This window comes from Bos javanicus, chromosome 1 (assembly GCF_032452875.1).
Source record: "Bos javanicus breed banteng chromosome 1, ARS-OSU_banteng_1.0, whole genome shotgun sequence".
NCBI lineage: Eukaryota > Metazoa > Chordata > Mammalia > Artiodactyla > Bovidae > Bos > Bos javanicus.
Window position 1 is genome coordinate 64,945,805 of NC_083868.1, and position 21,297 is coordinate 64,967,101.

Sequence of the window (21,297 nt, forward strand, 5' to 3'; positions counted from 1 at the left end):
TTCTTAATTATAGTTCTGATTGGTGATCAGAGTTTGTGTTCTTTATCTTTAAAATGTGGATATTTGTGATTTTTAAGAAACTTAATTACTATTAATATCTAGTAAATGGAATCACTGATATATTCACTATCAATTACTTAAAAGCAATTAACCAAATAAACTAGCATATCACCACAAAGTGGCAAAGGGTATCTTATTAGTGTTACAGCCACATGACGAATCACTAGAGCTATTAGATGGACGAAGTGAAATTCCAATATAGCTGTCTGTTTTATGTTTAATTTCTCTTGTCAAATATACAACTATTATAATAATTTTTCTATTCTTTTTCTTGTCACCTTAAAATCTTGAAAAGCACATTCTCCCCAGACTAGCTAATAGAGATGAAAAGTAGATGGGAGATCCAGGGATTAGCCAACTTTTTTTAAGGGCCAGAAAGTAAACACCTTAGGCTTTCTGGGCCAGAGAGCCTCTGTTACTAGTCACTTCCACTACTGTAGCACATGTGATTGTTTCACATGTAGAATTTTGATTGGAATGTTTAATGGCAGGAAGTCCTATGGATGTGCACATTGTAAGTAATTCTATTGCCTAAAATTTTTAATCTCAAGGCCTAAGTTGTAGAACATCCTTGTTACAGAATTGCTTTGTGTATATTGTGTTAACTAAAAGCCTTACATAATAAAGTATAATTCTGTATAACTTGGCATCAGTAGCTCAATAAATCTAGAATATCGTGTAAAGTTTACATTATTTTAAAAAAAGACATCTCTTTTTAGTAACTGCTAAGTAACTGATATTAGAATTACTCTCTAAAGTAAAACAATTAGAAAACTGACTGACGAAATAGTCTTTCAAGGAGAAGGTAAATACGATTCAAAAAGAAGGGAGTAGGGAACTGGTCAACAGATATAGGTACAAAAATGACAGAGGGCAGAACTGACAAATGAGGGCATAAAACAGCTATTATAATGAGGAGACAAACACAGGATTAAAAAAGAAATACAGTAATCACACAGCTGAAAAGTATGATATGTGAAGTTAAAATTTTCCTGGAGGTCTAACAACAGATGAGACACCACAGAAGACAATCAGTGAACTTAAAAAACAAAACAAAACAGCAGAAACTATCAAAGCTGAAGCATGGAGGTACAACAAGCTAGAAACACATAGGTACCTGTGATTGGAGTCTAAGAAGGGGCTTGAGGGAACAGATGTCGAAAAAATATTTGAAGAAATAGTGGCCAACATTTTCCCAAATTTGATGAAAATGCCATGAAACCCAAACAGTATAAAAGCCACTGATAAAGGGAAAGTTTTTACCAAAGCAAAGAGACACATTTTATACAGTCGACAGTAATAGCCAACTTATCAGAAACAACGAAAGCCAGAAGAAAATACAGACCTCTCTCAAAAAAAAAAAAAAAAAGAAAGAAAAGAAATGAGAAACTAGAAACCAAGAAATTCCATATCCAGTAAAAATATCCTTCAAAAGAATGACAGGAACAGAACCAAGATGTCTTGATTTCCAGTTCTCTCCATCAATCAAACCACATAATAAAACTCAGGGCTACTTCTCTCCTTGAAACAGTGAAAAAAATAAAATAAACAAGACATTGTTAAGCAAACAAAAGCTAAGAGAGTTTGTCTCCAGATTTTCACTACAAGAAAATACTTTAGGATGAAAGAAAACGAATGGTCATTCCTATCTACACTAAGGAATAAAGACCACCAAAAATTGTAAATACGGACTATATGTATGACATTTCCCTTTTGCTTTTATTTTTTTAAGTTGGTCACTACTGTATTCATTTATTTTTTGATTTATTTATTTTTAATTGAAGGATAATTGCTTTACAGTATCGCAATAGTTTCTACCAAATATCATCATGAATCTCCCCTTTGCTTTTAAACTGGTTTAGAAGAAAACAGTGTTTAAAGCAAAATAAAGTATTATAGAAGTAAAATGTATGGCAAGAGCACAATGGACAGGAAGGGGAAATGGAAATATGCTATTGTAAGGTTCTTAACTTTATATGCAAAGTGGTATATTATTATCTGTAGACCATGATAGAGTAGGACGCCTATGTTCAATCTTAGAAGAAATTTTAAAAAATGTAACATGGCAATCAATATAGCTTAAAAAGCCAACAGGGAAAATGAAAAACACTCAAGAGAGCAGTAAAAAAGGGAGAGGAAGAAACAAACAACAAAAAGAAAACAATTACCAAGGTGGAATATTTAAACCCAACCATATTAATAATTACATTGAATGTAAATGGTCCAAACACTCCAATTAAAGGTAAAAATTATCAGACTCAAAGCAATATCAGAAAATTGTAGACTTCAGTACAAGGAAATTAAACAAAAATAAAGAGGGACATTTCCTAACGATAAAAGCAAGTTTAAGACTAAATTTAAAATTATTATAAATACTGTATGTTGATGAAAATGCAAAACACTGAAACTCTCACACACTGCTGGTGGAAGTGCAGAACAGTGAAACTGCTCTGGAAAACAGTTTGATGATTTCTTACAAAGTTTACACACATTTATCATATGACAGCAATTTCAGTCCTGTTCTTTATTGAAGAGAAATGTAAACACAGGTTTGTTTAAACAAAAAGAGAAGCTTTACTCATAACAGCCAAAACAAAAACAAGTCAAATGCTAACCACAGGTAAATGGATAAACAACTCTTAGAATAGGTAATACAAAGATGGGTAAATCACAAAAACATGATGCTGAACTAAAAAAAACAGATACAAAACACACACACACACAACATGATTCCATTCATATGAAATTCTAGAATAGGAAAAACTAACCTGCAGTGACAGAAAGCAGACTAATGGTAACCTGAAACAAAAGATGGGAGACTGCAAAGGTACACGAACAGGGTGATCAACTGTCCCAGCTTACCTGGGACTACCCTGGCAGATCCCTCAGTCTTGGGCAACCTGAGACATTTGGTTACCCTAGGCTGTACACAAGAACATGTTTGGGGATGACGGAAATGTTCTAAATCTTGACCAGGATAGTAGATATGTTTGTCAAAACTCATTAAACTGTACACTTAAAACTGTTATATTTTATTGTATGTAAACTACACCACTATGAAATTAATTTAAAAAGTAAAAAACAGACCATTATGTAATTTGTGATGCCATTACTATACTAAATACAACCATGTTTATCTTTCTTCTGTTGCTATTTTAAGGCTAGCATTAAAAGTATAAGAGTCTGCCAAACCTTAAAATCAGAGTTATTTTATATACAGTACATACAGTCTTTAAGAAAAGAAAGATGTGAGTTAAGATGCAAAGGAATGTAAGGATGCAAAGGCATGAAATAATTGAGAGGCATTACAAAATTTTTTTTTCAGTCTCCTAAGTCACTCCACTCAATAAAAATATTTACTGAGTGCCCTTGCTCAAGGAACAATAGGGCAGAAAGACTTGTACGTTATAGTTAGTTGCTCAGTCATATCCAACTCTTTGCAACCCCATGGACTGCAGCCCTCCAGGCTCCTCTATCCATAGAATTCTCCAGGCAAGAATACTGGAGCGGGTAGCCATTCCCTTCTTCAAGCGATCTTCCCAACCCAGGGACTGAATCTGCATCTCCTGCATTGCAGGCAGATTCTTTACCCCCAGAGCCAACAGGGAACCCCTGTACATTATAAATCAACTTCAAACAGCCAAGATCAGTACAACAAAATAAGCACAGAGATCTATGAGGCGAAAGTGCTACAATGAACTGGAGTAAAGAAAAGATTCAGGAAAGGATGCTGGAAGGAGAGACAAGAGCAAATTTTACTTAAGGAATCTAGGAAGCAAATGAATCAGATGCAGGTTCTATGCACTCTAGGTATGAGGTAGCAAATAGCATGATTTGGGTAACTGTATCAGTTGAGTGTTGACAGAGAACAAGGCTTAGATAATGGATGGATGGCAACATTAAAGTCTTAAAGGTTAACAAGTGAAAGATTATGAAGAGCAAAGATTCCAAATGCATCACAATCTGCAATCAATAATAAACTACAACAAAAAACAAGTCAACTATCCCATTTCTACTTCTGAATATATTTTTTATATATTAAGCTTCTACTAGGTTCAGAGTGTATTTCTACTTGATTTATTTCAGGTGATTTATATTTGGAAACTCTGAAATCATATACTTAAACTTTTTCACTTAACAGATTAAAAAAAAATGTATGTTTGACAAGGATCTTAACACTTCAGACACAAAACAAGTCTCAGGGTTCCCTCAAATTTTAGGAGATGGAAGATTAGTTTTTCCCCAGAAACTTTTAAGATTAAAGGTACATTTAAAAAATAATTATTATTTCTGGATTTCCTGAAAACTGAGTGCCCCACAACTTAAAGGAAATTAAACTGCACATAATATTTTATGTACTTTTCTATAATTATGGTATCTCTTACACAGTAAAAGGAGGGGGATGTTCAAAATGATCACACTATTGGGAAGAGTATGTACTCTGAGTTATCTGCCATTAGAATAGGATCTTTCCATTTATTGCAAAAAAAGCATTTTTTAAGTCTACTATCCTAGAACGTCATGGGGGGTAAGTGGTGCAAAGACTCAAAGATCAGAGATTAGCCTGTCACAACCCTTTGGGAAGTTGTTCATCTTTTATGATTAAATCAATTATTTCATTTGTATCCAGTCCCATTACATTTGTTGCACCATTTTTTTTCATTCATTTAGCTTCAAATTTATCTAGACACCAATAAATATCAAGTGATGAGTTATGATTCATGTCTTCAAAGAAATAAAGCCAAGAATGATCTGACAAAAGCTCTGAAATACACTTCTTTCACAGCTTTGCGTTTTAATAGCCCAACACCAGAGGTCGCCAAACTTCAGCAATAGAACTACATGTGTGGCCTTTAAAACAAACATGAAGCCAAAGAAATTCTATTAGAAATCTGTTACTCCTCTGCTTAAAATCCTTCAGTGGCTTCCAAGTGCTTACAGGCTAAAGTGTTCTGGCCACTGCCCACAGCTCCAGCCTCCTGGTAAACTTATACACTATCCCCACCATTCAGAACTTTAGGCTAGAACCATAAAGTAACACACAATAGACCTGACTTCACTAAGCATCCTTGTCCAAATTAGCACGTACGTCCTCCATTCCCTTCCTTTCTCTCAATGGTGAGTATCTTTGCATGTTTCAAGATTCAGTTCAAGAATTTCCTCTTAAATGAAATCTTTCCAGATAGGATTCTCTCCAAATAGGATACTTCTGCCTCTGTACTCTGATCAGACTTCTGGAGTCAGACCTGCTTTACCTCCCCTCAATAAGTGTCTGAACTCCTTGAGGGCAAAGACCCTCTGTGTAGGCCCAAATGGTTCATTAAATCAAAATGCTGTTAACGTGATGTACCCTGAAAGACTGAAAGGATACATGGCCATAATGAATTCAATCAAAGCTTTTAAAATAAGCAGATAAAAAATTGTGTAACACAGAGTCAAGAGGGATTTCTACATAAAAGAAATGTTTATTTAAATTGGATAACTGTCAGGTTGACTGTCTGTATCATAAATGTGACAATGTGAAAACCAAAAAACATGTCAATGAGCTATTCTATTTCAAAATATCAGTACTCTACTGACATTCTTGGAATCACCACATTTTCACTTCCAAAGGATTGATATAAAATGTTATGCTCTCTGGTATATCCCTACAAGTTACAGGTTTTAAACTTTTTAAAAACACTATGCTGCTGCTGCTAAGTTGCTTCAGTCGTGTCTGACTGTGCGACCCCATAGACGGCAGCCCACCAGGCTCCCCTGTCCCTGGGATTCTCCAGGCAAGAACACTAGAGTGGGTTGCCATTTCCTTCTCCAATGCATGAAAGGGAAAAGTGAAAGTGAAGTCGCTCAGTCGTGTCCAACTCCTAGCGACCCCATGGACTGCAGCCTACCAGGCTCCTCCGTCCATGGGATTTTCCAGGCAAAAGTACTGGAGTGGGGTGCCCTTGCCTTCTCTGTAAATACATTACAGGTAGGTAGCTAAAATACTTAACTATCAAAACAAGACAAGTGAAGTCACTCAGTCGTGTCCAACTCCTGGCAACCCATGGACCGTAGCCTATCAGGTATTCCACCCATGGGATTTTCCAGGCAAGAGTACTGAGTTGGTTGCCATTTCCTTCTCCAGAGGATCTTCCCAACTTAGGGACTGAACCCAGGTCTCCCACATTGCAGGCAGACACTTATATGCGGATTTTATACAGTTCCTATCGACCTCTCCTATAAGAAATGGGTGAGATTTTGGTATAAGGATTTTTTTGTGGGGTTTACAATGTTTCTCTCTCAGGGTTTTCCTCTGATTTCCAAAAGGCAAGGAACCTCCCCCCATCCTCAAAGCTACAGCAGCAGCAGCACAATCATTAAAATCTCATTAGGAATATCAGTGAAGAAAAGAGCATCAAGCTGTCATGTTATTTTGAACACAACAAAAGTATCTGAATAAATTATTCAAAATTATTTGGATAAATACTTTTGGCTAAAGTATTTATTCAGCCTAAACTAGTACAGGAGGGTCCCTTTGTGTGTCCATGATTTACTCCATTTACCCCTGTGCCATTTGTCACTTAACTGGATCTGAGTGCTTTGCAAAGCTATGGTCAGTTTACTGCCTTTCTTAAAATATGGTGGAAGCAGCAACACACCCTTATCAGAAGTTCTGCAGGTAGATGTCTTCAATCTTATCTTAAAAAACAAACAAAGCTTTGAGCTTTACACCCCTCTATAGAACTTACTTCTTTTTTAGTATATTCAGTGCTTACAACCATCAACTGCTATCTGATTTCAGAACATGTTCATCATCCCTAAATTAAACCCTGTACCCATGAGCAGTCACTCCCATTTCTACTCTCCCCAATTACTGACAACCACTAATCTACTTTCTGTCTCTACAGATTTGCTTATTCTGGACATTTCATATAAATGGAATCACATTAACATGTGTCCTTTTGTGTTTGATATTTTCTGTGATAGTCTGTATTTGACATTTTCATTCATCAGCTGATGGACAATTGAAATGTTTATACTTTTTTGGCTATAAATAATACTGCACAAACCTTTATGTACAAGTTTTTTTTGTAGATTAGTGTTTTCAAATTCCTATGAAGGGAACTGCTGGGTTGTGTGGTAACCCTATTATTTTGAGTAAGTGCAAAACCACTTTTTGTTTATACCATTTTACAATCCCTCGAGCAATGTATGAAAGTTTCAATTTCTCCACATCCTTTGGTAAGGATTCCCAGGTGGCTCAGTGGGTCAAGAATCCGCCTGCAATGCAGGAGACACAGATTCAATCCCTGGGTTGGGAAGATCCTCTGGAAGAGGCCATGGCAACCCACTCCAATAATCTTGCCTGGAGAATCCTATGGACAGAGGAGCCTGGTAGGCTACAGCCCATAAGGTTGCAAAGAGTCAGACACAACTGAAAAACTAAGCACACACACTGAAGTGAAGTGAAGTCAGTCAGTCGTGTCCGACTCTTTGCGACCCCATGGACAGTAACCTACCAGGCTCCGCGGTCCGTGGGATTTTCCAGGCAAGAATACTGGAGTGGGCTGCCATTTCCTTCTCCAGGGGATCTTCCCAACCCAGGGATTGAACCCGGGTCTCCCGCACTGCAGGCAGACACTTTACCGTCTGAGCCACACATTACCAATACTAGTTACTGTGGGTCTGTATCTTGGCCACCCTAATAAATATACTCTAGTACTCACTGTGGATCTGACTTGCATTTCTCTAATGACCAACAACGTTGAGTGTCTTTGTGTGTGTGTCCTCACTGGCCACCTGTATGTCTTCTTTTGAGAAATGTTAATTCGGATCTTTTGCCCATTTTTCTTTTGGGCTGTCTTTTTATGGTTGAGTTGTAAGAGTTCCTTATTCTAGATACAAATTCCTTATTGACAACATTCTGTGTGTTGTCTTTTAATTTTCTGGATGGTAGTCTTTGGGAAACAAATTTTTAAATTTTGATGAAGTTCAATATATATGTTTTTTCTACTGTCATTTGTGCTTTTGGTTTTGTATCTAAAAAAAAAAATCATTTACACCTATGTTTCTTTCTAAGAGTTTTACAATCTTGGCTCTAGGCCTATACATTTTGAGTTAATTTGTGTACATGGTGTGAGAGGTAGGGGTCCAACTTCATTCTTTTGCATATGGGTATCCAGTTGCCCAAATATCATTTGTTAAAAAGACTACTGTTTCCCCATTGAACTGCCCCGGAACCCTTGTCTAAGGTCATCTGACCATAAACATAAAGATTTATTTTCTAGACATTCAATTGTACTGCACTGACCTACATGCCTATACTCATGTCGGAACTGAACAGTCTCAACCCCCTTTCTTGAGGTTTAACTGACAAAATTTTAAGACATACTAAATGAACACAGTGGTGATTTTATATACATACACATTGTGAAAGGATACCTATCATCTAGTTAATTAACATATTCATCACCTCACACTTTTCTTTCTTCTCGTCCTTCTTCTGGTGAGAACATTTAGGTCAACAGTGTTATCAACTATAACCACCATGTTTTACATCAGATTCCCAGACCTCATTCATCTTAGAAAATCTGTCCTCTTTACCAACCTCTCCTCATTTCCTCCACTCCCTAAGCCCCAGGGGCAGCCACTTTTCTACTCTCTATGATTGACTTTTTTCCTTTTCTTTTTAGAGTCTACATACAGGTGATACCATGGAATAGTTGTCTTTCTCTGTCTGGCTTATTTCATTTAGCATAATGCCCTAAGGTCCATCCATCCTGTTATCAAAAATGGCAGAATTTCCTTCCTTCTTGTGGCTTAATAATATTCCACTGTAGATGCACTATCTTGATTACTACAGCTATAAAATAAGTTTTAAAAGTGGGAAGTATGACTTTTCTTTCCCAATAAAATTATATATTTGGCAACAAGTACTTTCCTTCCCCCAAAAAAGGTGATTACTGTTTTGACTATGCAAATTACTCACCGAAAAGTAAAACAAAGTCATTCTTGGTTAATACATATTCACAGCGGTCATTTTTTTCCCCCCCTAGGTGAATGTCAGCCATAGTTGTATGTTCAAGGTAAGGGTATATGACAAAAAGAAGGGTGGCAGATGGGATTAGAATCTCTTGGGTTAAAAAAAAAAAACAACCTCACTATATTTTCCAAACCTGTAAAAAAAAATCACACTCCCCTTTGAGACATGCAAACATTGTATACACACATCCCCCAGCTCTTGCTTCCTCTGGGAATCACTAACACTATAGTTCTTAGTGTTAATAGTTTTTGTGGTATTGTAGCACCACAAGCCAAGATTTTCTTTGTGTTCTCCTTCCATTATACATATCAATAAAATTATGTTTTTTAAATATGAAATATCAATCAGTATGCTTTTAACAAAATAAATGCCCCTCTACAAGAGTCCAGTGTTTCTTTATATTGAACCCTGAAAATAAACAAATATACAGAAGAACTCAAATTGCCACCATGGAGAAGAATCTACAGTTGATAAGTACAGTATATTATATTCCACAAAGAATAATTTTGTGGATGGTCTTCTGACTCAGGTTCTAAAATATAACTATTAAAACAACAGTTTTGAGGTGAAAATGTCTTGAAACTTAGGTTTATGAGAAAAAAGTTTCTTTGAATAAATAAAACATATTCTGGCAACTTAGTAAATCATTTTATACTGCTTGTTTTGGGTAAATTAATTTCAAATGGATGTCATTATTCTCAAGTCAAAAGCTAACCAGACCACATTGCCATGACACCACTTTTTCATGCATGACACCACTTTTTGATATACACTTACATACAAGCTTATAGTGATTTAACCAAGTATGAGTAAGTTGCTACAGAGTCAGTAAAATTTCATAGTAGCAACATAAAACTGATGTTTCTTCTGGCCTATATACGGCATATTAATGTAAAGATTTAACTGAGAAATTTTACATTAAAATGATTTTTCTAATACTCATTTACTTATTTTTAAAATGTTGACACTATGTGTGTAGTATTTATACTGCAGGCAGTTACTATAAATTGTAACCATTATTCTTTGCACTAGTATAGGGATATTTAATCTAGATATTCGAGATGAGCTTCAGAAAGTCCAAGGTTCACCTAATATCATATGCCAAATTTTGGCATATATGTTTTTCTGGGGGAGAGTCCATTGCTATGAAAGATTTTCAAAGAGGTCCATGATGCAAAAGTGACTAAAAGTCGCTGCTCTAGTCAGCAATAAACACTGAAAAATGTAAACAATAAAACAAGAATGAAAAAAGCAATAAAATATGTTTATATATATTACATATTATACATTACAAGTAAAAATCTGTACCATGTGGTGTGCTTACTGTTCTGGGCAGTGGAAAAGGGAGAGAGAACTAAGTTTAATATGTTGCCCCTGTTGTCTGTTAACAAGAGCTCTATGACAACAAAAGAAATACCATCAGGTAACGTATGATTAAGCTCCAAATACATGTTAGCAAAGATACATCATGGATCCATCAAAAAACTTAGGAAGAAAAGTATTTTATTCTTATTAAATTCTCATTAGTCTCTTAGACCTCTGTCTGAAAGACTATTTGATGGTGAAAATGTCAAGCCAGGAGACAGGGCATACACAGGTGCTAAACAATCCATAATATGGAGATAACGGAAAGCTAGTGTTTGCAAAGCAAAGATGATGAAGATAACACTGAGCTGTACTTGAAAGCAAAGGAATCCACTTTTACAACCTTGATTAATTTAGATGAAGTATAATTAAACTTAGTCCAAAGATATTACAAACTGATTTAGTATATTCATTACAATAGGATTTAGGAACCTTTTCCTTTATTTTGTGGTCACACTTGAAAAATACTAAATTAAGTGGGTTCTAGATAATAACTTGACATTAAGTACCATATTGTTTCCCCTAGAGCTACAGAATTCCATGAATAGAGGACACCAACTTAGCTAAAGATGAATCAGACAGGATTTTCCTACCACCCAACCCTTCCCAGATATGGCAGTCATAATACTCATCTTCACCATCACCATCATCTTGCTAGGATTGAACAGTTAAATGTGTAAAGTGCTGAGCTCAGTGCCTTGTGCAGAGGAAGTTCTCAATGAGTAGCAGCTTTTATGATTAGCAGTATTTTACCAATATTTGAAAATGCAGACTTCTGAGGGGCCAGATAATCACTAATCTATTTATCTAAATTATCCTGCAAAGCCCCTGGTGGCTCACACAGTAAAGAATCTGCCTGCAATTCAGAAGACCTGAGTTTGATCCCTGGGTTGGGAAGGTTCCTTGGAGAAGGCAATGGCAACCCACTCCAATAGTCTTGCCTGGAGAATTCCATGGACAGAGGAGCCTGGCGGGCTATAGTCCATGGGGTTGCAAAGAGTCACACACGACTGAAGTTACTAACACACACTGCAAAGAGCCATCAGTCAAATTGAAAGACCAGGAAAACAATGATTTAGATAGATATTTGTAATAAAATGTAGCCCTCTTAACTCTATGTAACTGTATTTATTTGTTTACTAACAAAAGATTCTGGCATAAAACAACTGAAAACATCCATTCCTCCCCCACCGCCCCCAGTTTCTGGGATTACAAAAAGATGATTAAAAAAAAAAAAAAAATCAGTATCACATAACAGTAAAAAATGACCCCCCCCACTCTCTCTTTTTTTTAAATAATTTTATTTGTTTTTGGCTGTGCTTGGTCTTCATTGCTATACGCAGGCTACTCTAGTTGCAGAGCATGGGCTTCTCATTGTGGTGCTTCTGTTGCAAAGCATGGGCTCTAGAGTGCATGGGCTCAGTAGTTGTAGCTTAGCTGCCCTGTGGCATGAGGAATCTTCCCAGATCAGGGACTGAACCTAATCTCTTAAACACTGAACCACCAGGGAAGTCGCTCTCTCTCTTTAATCTCACTCTCCACTGCTAAATCTTTTTCTTTTTCAAGCTTTTAGGCACCACAAGAAATGAAGTTCACCTACTTAACTATAATAAAATAATCAAAAGATTATTTGGATCTCACTGTTTTCCACAGAAATTTTCCACTGTTTTCCAGAAACTTTCCAATTCCTAAAGTTTCTGCTAGAGTAAGATTGTACTAGTTCTTACCCGTCTAAGAACCATCTATGTAAATATCTAAAATGAGTAATTACTGCTAAGAGAAAAGTATGATATGAACTTATCTACCAAAGAGAAACAAACTCACGGTTACCAAAGAGGGAAAAGGATGGGGGAGGGATAAATTAGGAGTTTGAGATTAGCAGATACAAACTACTATTATATATAAAATGACACACAGCAAAGTCCTACTGCATAGCATCGGGAACTATATTCACTATCCTGTAATAAACTAAAATGGAAAACAATATGCACATACACACACACACACACACACACACACCTGAATCACTTTGCAGTACATCATAAACTGACACGATGTTGTAAACCAACTATACTTCAATAAAAAATTTTTTTAAAGCATCTACATGTTTAATGTCATGTTTTTCTAAAAGACATATATCCAAATTTAAAAGGCTAGTTACTATAGCTATGAAAGCTACAGAGAAAGTTTATTATCAGAGAGGTGTACTCTAACTACTTCTGCCTTTAAAACTTCCATTAGAAAGATATGGTCAACTTATTACAAAGCATAAGTAAATATTTATGAAATAAATTATATCTCTAGGAACATTAATACATTTAAAATTGGAAATTCTACAAAATGACTGGTTTCTATCAAACATTCAGTTCTATGATATTTTAATCCCAAAATTGAACTCTAGACTGAAGCTCACCTTTCCTTACTTAAAATTTGTGTTTTAAAATTTGGAGGGGGAAAAGAAACTATTAGTAAAACCTACAGCAGTCCCAGGTCCAGAATTTCCTAGACTGCATCACATCTGGGGAATTTTGGGGACATCTTACGTAAGGAGTTAATCAAACCTTTGAGAAGCTAAATATATAATTTTTTTAAAAGCAATCATTTATCACTGTACTTTCACATTGTTCTTCTCAGAATCAATTATGTAATTCAGAATACAATCTACAGTCAAATCTATGCAGTCAAAAAAAAAAAAAAAATCACTTGGTTCAGGATGGGGAACACGTGTATACCTGTGGCGGATTCATGTTGATATATGCCAAAACCAATACAATATTGTAAAGTTAAAAAATAAAATTAAAAAAAAAAATCACTTTGTCAACATACACTTCTTCACATGAGAAATACAATTAATTATTTAGTAAAACAAAAAGTCCACAAAACAGATGGCACTTGTGTTTTAACATAGATATGCACAGAAAAGTGTATAAAAATATTCATAGAAGTTATTTTTCATGATGTACTAGAACAGTAAGTGATTACTTTCGTTTTCCTTGTATTTGTGTCTGGGTATGTTTTCTGCACTGAGCACATAAAATTATAGCATACATAATGATAAAAAAAAAGCAATCAACATAAAAAAAATACTACTTTCTTTAAGTCTTCAGAAGACTTTTTCTAAATAACCCCACTGGTATGACTGACCACAGAGGTGCCAATGGACAATGCTGTATCACTGAAGCTATGCTTGTGAAATTTCTGACAGATGTTCTCCCAAAATGTTTTATTTTTCCCAGGTATCTGAAACCACATCAGATATTTCTTAAGATTATTTTAACTAATATGTTAAGGAAGAATTTAAGAAATCTTATTATCTGAGCCTTCCCAAACAGAATCTCTCTTATCTACAAATGCTTTGAAAAGTCAAGCACTTTTTGATACTCAGAGATTAAAAGGTATAATGAGATTCTGATTTGATAATCTCTGTATGAAATCAATCTCAGAAAGCTACGTGTTTTTCATGCTTAAAAATGATTTTTCATTACTTTCAATGCCATACTGCCCTATACTTCTAATTTACTCTGAAGATATTTTAATTTTACTCTTAATATTCTGCAAAAGCGTTGTTTGAGGACAGATAGGGAGAAGATTTAAAAGGTTACGCTAAGTTAGCTCAGTTTATAATACTCTGTGTTACTTATTCTATGAATTATTGGCCTGGACATCCAAGCCAATAAAGTTTAATAAACAGTATATACAATAATAATCACACTAACTTTTCTTATTAATTCCTGGGTAATTCCAAATTCATGGATGAACACTAATCTAGCAGCTTAATTTAGCTTAAATATTTCTTGAAAACTATTATGGTGCCTCTGGATATTAAAACATAACAATGAAAGAAAGTTCCTGCTCAGAAAGTTTGTCGTTCAGTTGTTAAGTCATGTCTGACTCTTCAGGACCCCATGCACTGCAGCTCGCTAGGCTTCCCTGTCCTTTACTATCTCCTGGAGTTTGCTCAGACTCATGTCCATTGATTGAGTCGATGATACCATCCAATCATCTCATCCTCTATGGCCACTTTCTCCTCCTGCCGTCAATCTTTCCCAGCATCAGGGTCTTTTCCAATGAGTCAGTTTTTCACATCAGATTAGAGCTTCAGCTTCAGTTCAGAAAGTTTATAATTAGGCAATTCTACCACTTATAAAATTTATGAAATTTGCTTACAACTGTTCCTTTTCTGCATAAACTCAAATTCAAAAAAAAGAGTAACTATTTTATGGGTTTGGGGGTATATCAGCTATCTCCAGATACTCAAGAGGAATACCCATGAGGTTTTCAAGAAAGAAAATGCAAAGAGAGCAGAGAAGAACAGTAACATAGATGCCCTAGTTTCCAAAAGAACTAAGGGCTCGACTAACATTTCAAAAAAACTGATACTGGAGTTGGGCACCTGGGAGATCACTTTTCACAGAAAACTCAAATCTATTCTTGAAGTCCTGATTAGCAGAAATGGCAATATTTGCTTAAAATATAAAATGTCTTAATAACATTTAACTTTGAAAGCTAACCTATACAACTCTTTTCTGAAATACAACTTAGATCAAGAAAACTGGAACAGTTACATTAGAATTACTTATGCATTTCTTATTTCAATGAAACATCATAGATATTCAATATGTAAAGTATAAGTGTACAGATAGGATCAATAAGATTTAGAGCTATATTAAACACACATAAAATTCCTACAATGTTTATTAATCACCATGCAATAAGATTTAAGAGCTATACTACACACTCACACATACACCACACCACACCCTTACAATGTCTATTAATTAACCTCAATGAAATGTATAACTTCAGGTCACCAAATGGGTGGTAAATACTGATACTTTATCTACCCTGGGTGGTATTGCTTAAAAACTGTAAACAGGGCTGATAAGTTTGATATTCCAAACTGCCCTGGGATGTTGTATAACATCCATTATAACACCTTCAAAATATCTATAGATAGTAATCTTGGAACTTATCTAGGTGATGACAATGTATAAGTGCAAGATGACAAGATAATATATAAATAAGAAGTGTTTTGTTTTAGAGTTGGCCTACTACAACCTACATGGACAACCTACAACAAATAAGCCCTAAATAAAATTGAAGTCAACAAACTGACAGTTTCTACTAAAATTAAATTAAGAACAAACCAATATTAGTAGAAAATAGAATTAGGAGGGCTGACAAAAAGTGGTAAAATAAGCTTTGGACTTAAAGGTTTATAAGATATGATGGCAAGCATGAAATACATGACTTATCAGTTATCCAGTTTAGCTTCTAAGCAGTTTCATCTGTATTAATCTCATGTACGAATTCATTAAAATTAGGGACAAAGAGTAAACCATCATACAGTTCTAAACTATAATTGGTAGAGAAATGACACAGTTCTAATAAGCTAAACATAAATGCCAAATTGAATGGTGATATGTACAGAGAACTGTGGTATGGTAAATTCAAATACATCAAACTGAAATCCTGGGGATAGAAGAAATGCTGATTGGTTGTACTGACTTGATTGGTCAGAAAACTATGGCCCAATCCTGTTTATGTAGGATCCATGATTGTGTGGATCACAATAAACTGTGGAAAATTCTGAAAGAGATGGGAATACCAGACCACCTGACCTGCCTCTTGAGAAACATGTATGCAGGTCAGGAATCAACAGTTAGAACTGGACATAAACAACAGACTAGTTCCAAATAGGAAAAGGAGTACATCAAGGCTGTATATTGTCACCCTGCTTGTTTACCTTATGGGCACAGTACATCATGAGAAACGCTGGGCTGGAGGAAGCTCAAGCTGGAATCAAGATTGCCGGGAGAAATATCTATAACCTCAGATATGCAGATTATATCACCCTTATGGCAGAAAGTGAAGAAGAACTAAAGAGCCTCTTGATGAAAGTGAAAGAGGAGAGTGAAAAAGTTGGCTTAAAGCTCAACATTCAGAAAACTAAGATCATGGCATCCAGTCCCATCACTTCATGGCAATTAGATGGGGAAGCAGTGGAAACAGTCGCTGTCTTTATTTTGGGGGGCTCACTGCTGATGGTGACTGAAGCCATGAAATTAAAAGATGCCTACTCCTTAGAAGGAAAGTTATGACCAACCTAGATAGCATATTCAAAAGCAGAGACATTACTTTGTCAACAAAGGTCCGTCTAGTCAAGGCTATGGTTTTTCCAGTGGTCATGTATGGATGTGAGGGTTGGACTATAAAGAAAGCTGAGTGCCGAAGAATTGATGCTTTTGAACTGTGGTGATGGAGAAGACTCTTTTGAGAGGCCCTTGGACTGAAAGGACATCCAACCAGTCCATCCTAAAGGAGATCAGTCCTGGGTGTTCATTGGAAGGACTGATGTTGAGCTTAAAACTCCAATACTTTGGCCATCTGATGCGAAGAGTTGACTTATTTGAAAAGACTCTGATGCTGGGAAAGATTGAGGGAGGGAGGGAGAAGGGGACGACAGAAGATGAGATGTTGGATGGCATCACCAACTCAATGGACATGGGTTTAGATGGACTCCGGGAGTTGGTTGATGGACAGGGAGGCCTGGCGTGCTGCAGTTCAGGGGGCTGAAGAGTCAGACACGACTGAGCGACTGAAATAACATGAACTAAGAACTGATTTTAAAGATAAACATTTGCCATCAACTCGAGGCTATGAAACACTGACTCTGAACCATGATTAAGAGAAATTCCACAGGCTTCTCAAAAGAAATTCATTCTTCCAATCAGTAGACTTGTATTACTCAATTATTATATTAATTTGAATTTCATCAATGAAAAATTTGTGAAAATTTGTTTTTCTGTTTTCTGTTCTGTTTTGTTTTCTGTTATGTATCTCAGACATCCTTGACTTCCATTTTTTGCCGACAAAGCCTAAAACATTTTATCTAGCCCTTTACAGAAAGTTTGCCAACTCCTGTATTAGAATACTAATTTGAATAATAACAAAGAATGCAAAGGCTTTTAGGAAACAAGAAAATCAAAATATCCGAACTTAGATCTGAGTGTAGTGTAGCAATCAGAAAGGAAGCAGATCTGCTGAACTAAGTTGAAAGCTTCAATCTGAAACTAAAAGATGAGTTACCAAAAAAAGATGGCCAAGACCAGTGATCTCAGGTGCAAATCATAAGAAACTATATGGATAGTAAGGAAGATTCTTGATCACACATGGTGTTGCACACAGTGATACTTAGCAAAATCATTTTTTCAAAAATATTTTTGCAAATCAAGTACAAGGATTTTAGAACAACTTAAATCACAGTCCAGGGAATAACTAGCAAAATTTAAAACGAACAAACAAGGACGTACTGTACAACACAGGGAAATTTGCTCAATACTCTGTAATAACCTAAATGGGAAAAGAACTTGAAAAAGAATGGATACATGTATATGTATAACTGAATCACTCTACCCGGAAATCAATGCAACTGTTAATCAACCATTAGTGAAAGTCACTCAGTCGTGTCCGATTCTTTGTGACCCCATGGACTATACAGTTCAAGGAATTCTCCAGGCCAGAATACTGGAGTAGGTAGCCTTTCCCTTCTCCAGGGGATCTTCCCAACCCAGGGATCAAATCCACCATATGCCAACATAAAATAAATTTTTTTAAAAATAAAAAAATAAATACATAAAAACAAAAACTACAGAGGCTCACTCAGCACAATAAAAACTCAATTCAAGCTGTCCAGATACAGAACAGGCTGCATTCCAAAGTAGCACTATGATGTTTGAAATATTCAAGAAAACACTGAAAAACCACCTCCCAGGAATGTAACTAAGTAGGTTCTTTCATTGGATGGGGAATTGGGACTACAAAACCGCTAAGGAGATTTTCAATTTTCCATTCTATGAAACATTTGGAAAATCAAGACTAAAACCCAATAGGAGGTAGGTGTTGCTTCAGACAAACTAAGCTTATAATCAACCATCTAGTGGTCTAAATATAGAAACACTAGATATTTCTAAAGGGGGAGGTTTGAGAACTTATTTAAGATATCAATATTAAAAGCTTTAAAATCTTAGTGCTGCTATTCTTAAGAAATAATACCCAATATCCAAGATAACAATACTTTGCTATGATGTTGTTAACAAAGGTTTTGACAGACCTAATAAATAAAATCATATTAAACCCATACGTAAAAATTCTGCTTCTATCAAGTGGTCTAGTAATACACACTCATTTTTTTCATTTTATAAATATTTAAATACTGACTAAATACAAGCATCTCCTATGTGCTCAGCAGAGTATACGAGCAGAGCACATGGTGAACAAAAACAGAAAACAGACTCACCTTGATTATTTCCACCAACTGATCCACACCACTGTCTCCTGGAAATATTGGCTGTCCTAGCAACAGCTCAGCCAACACACAGCCTGCAGACCATACATCTGAAGAGAAAAGAAGATAAGAGCTTATTAATATCATACTTTGTAGCTTATGTTGTGTTAAAAACTGATACATTTTCTAATTTTACTTTGATCAGAATAAATACCATAAGGAAAAGATTGTATAATCCAAAACAGAGGGGAAAAGTCATCAAATAATCCTTAATAGATTTAAAAACTGTTAAACTTACTAAACAGGAAACAGGGCAATAAGAATATTCTAATAAAGGGTAATATCTTTATTATATGAAATATCTGCATTAATTATCCAGTATGAGATGTTCAAGTCTTCAACAACCATGACAGAGATTATAGTAGGAAAGCAGAGAGCATGATTATTTACTCATTATACTTAAAAATAAGTCAAAGTGATACAATCTCTGCACATTACCAGGTGCTTATAGAGAGTAGCAAGAAGGGTTCAATCTCCTATACACAGGAGAGTAAGCCAAATGCAAATTTCAGAAAAAGAAAATTTTAATATTTTAAATGGCTAACTATTGTCTTGTAATATAACTGACAGAAAATGTGCTTAAATATATATTTTAAAATGCAAAGGCAGAAGAATACATTGTATTTTACAAATTATAAAATATAATTCACTGTTGAGTCAAACAAGAAACCTCAATTTTGACAGAAAACTTAAATTTTAATGATTTATAAATAAATTTACAAAAGGAAAAAATAAAGCATATATCCTGGCTTACCCACAACAGTCAGTCCTGGTCTAGATGACTTCCTGTGATAATAATGAAGAGCATCCCCTTTATCTCTTAAAAGTATTACCAAATGGAAAGATACATTTTATGGGCACTTTATTTAGAGCCCACTACTTAAGACTTCCTGCCAAAAAAAAAGAAGCTAATTTTCTGGATTCCTGGGTTTTGTATGAACCAACAAACAATGGCTTTAGGGAGATGAACATAAATCGTCACTGGGCTTTCCATCTATCAGTAGGGAAGGAGAAAAATGACTAACGGCATGCGCGAAACAAATAATTTATTCAGTTTAATGCAGTAAGATGCACTATCATGAAGAACTGGAAGCTAACACAATATTGTAAATCAGCTATCCTCCAATATTAAAAAAAAAAAGGATTGGAAATCCTTGCTCCAAAGACTACTTTTTACTGGCCTAGACAAATAATGACACAAAATTCATTTAAGAAATTCAAGTTGATTTTGCCCAGCAACTCTTTTAACATCATTGTTAAAAAATACTTCTAAAATGCATTTGTATTAGTACACTTTAAAATATCCTTTTGTTTATTTACAAATCTTTCAGAGTCTTAAGAAGCAAGTTTCCTAAATCTAAACAAGGAGGCCAAATCTAGGCTTGAGAGGGTTCAACGGCCCCAGCTGCATCAGTAGACTATGGGGAATCTAGAAAGTCAGTATCTGGTTTTAGGAGATTTACTTTACTTTAGACAAGTAAATGTGAAGGAGACTGCTGGAAAGCAGGTACTCATAACATCCAAAAAACGGATTCCTAATAGAGAGAACACACTACACTGGCCCTTCTTTTCTGAGAAGATTCCTGAAGAACTGCTAAGCACATGGACATTTACAGAAGTAATAAACTCTTAAGAGGGTCAAAGGTTTATATAAACATGCCTTAATACGTCAGATGATACTTTCATGACTTTTTAGAAAGAAACAAACCACATTTATTTTAGGTGAGGCTGGCAAAACTCACCCCAGTATGAATCTCATTCCTGGTATGCAGATGATTCATTTCATATATGTGAATAAAACATAAAGCATCTAGAAAATCCAAAGACTGTCCAAAGATAAAGGGCTGAAATTTGTTCTTTGGGAAGAGTCAAGTTAATAAATACCACAAAAAGAACACCATTTTTTCTACAGTACTTTCACTAACATTTTATTTAATCCTCATGGCCACTCAGAAAGGTAAGCAAAACTGTTACTAATCTCTTTTACAGTTTAGCTAAGTAGTAATAAATCTGGAATTCAAATCCAGGTCTACTCTAACCAAAATATCCCTTTCACTATTTCTCATTTGTTCCTGAACAGAATAGGCCATATAACATAGCCACGATGAAACTATGAGCATTATAAACAACACACACACACTCTCTTATACTCTCTATCCAGTGAAGTAGGACACACACATACTCACTCACTCACTCTATTATACTCTCTATCCAGTGCAGCAGGTCTCAAAGTATGATCTGCAGAGCTCTGAACCTCCTGGACCTTTTCAGAGGTACTGAGGGCAAAGTTAATTTTCATAAGAATACTCAGATGTTATATGTCTTTTTCACTATGCTGACATTTGCACTGATGGTGCAAAAGAAATGGTGGGTAAAACTGCTGCCTCTTGGCACAAATCAAAATGTTCCTTGGCATTTTGCCCTTTGGCCAAAAAAAAAAAAAAAGGTAGTATTAGTAATATATATTTCTATATAGAGGTCTTTGTTCATATTAGAGAAT

General features: G+C 35.4%; 1 protein-coding gene across 5 annotated transcripts in view; it reads right to left on the minus strand.

Moving 5' to 3' along the window:
• Positions 1-21,297, minus strand: part of GSK3B (glycogen synthase kinase 3 beta) — a 220,797-nt gene that overhangs the window by 52,152 nt on the left and 147,348 nt on the right. For all 5 annotated transcript variants that reach the window (XM_061399627.1, XM_061399550.1, XM_061399795.1 and 2 more), the window contains exon 7: positions 18,750-18,847. In XM_061399627.1, coding sequence (XP_061255611.1) covers positions 18,750-18,847 — 98 coding nt within the window. The remainder of the gene's footprint in view (positions 1-18,749; positions 18,848-21,297) is intronic.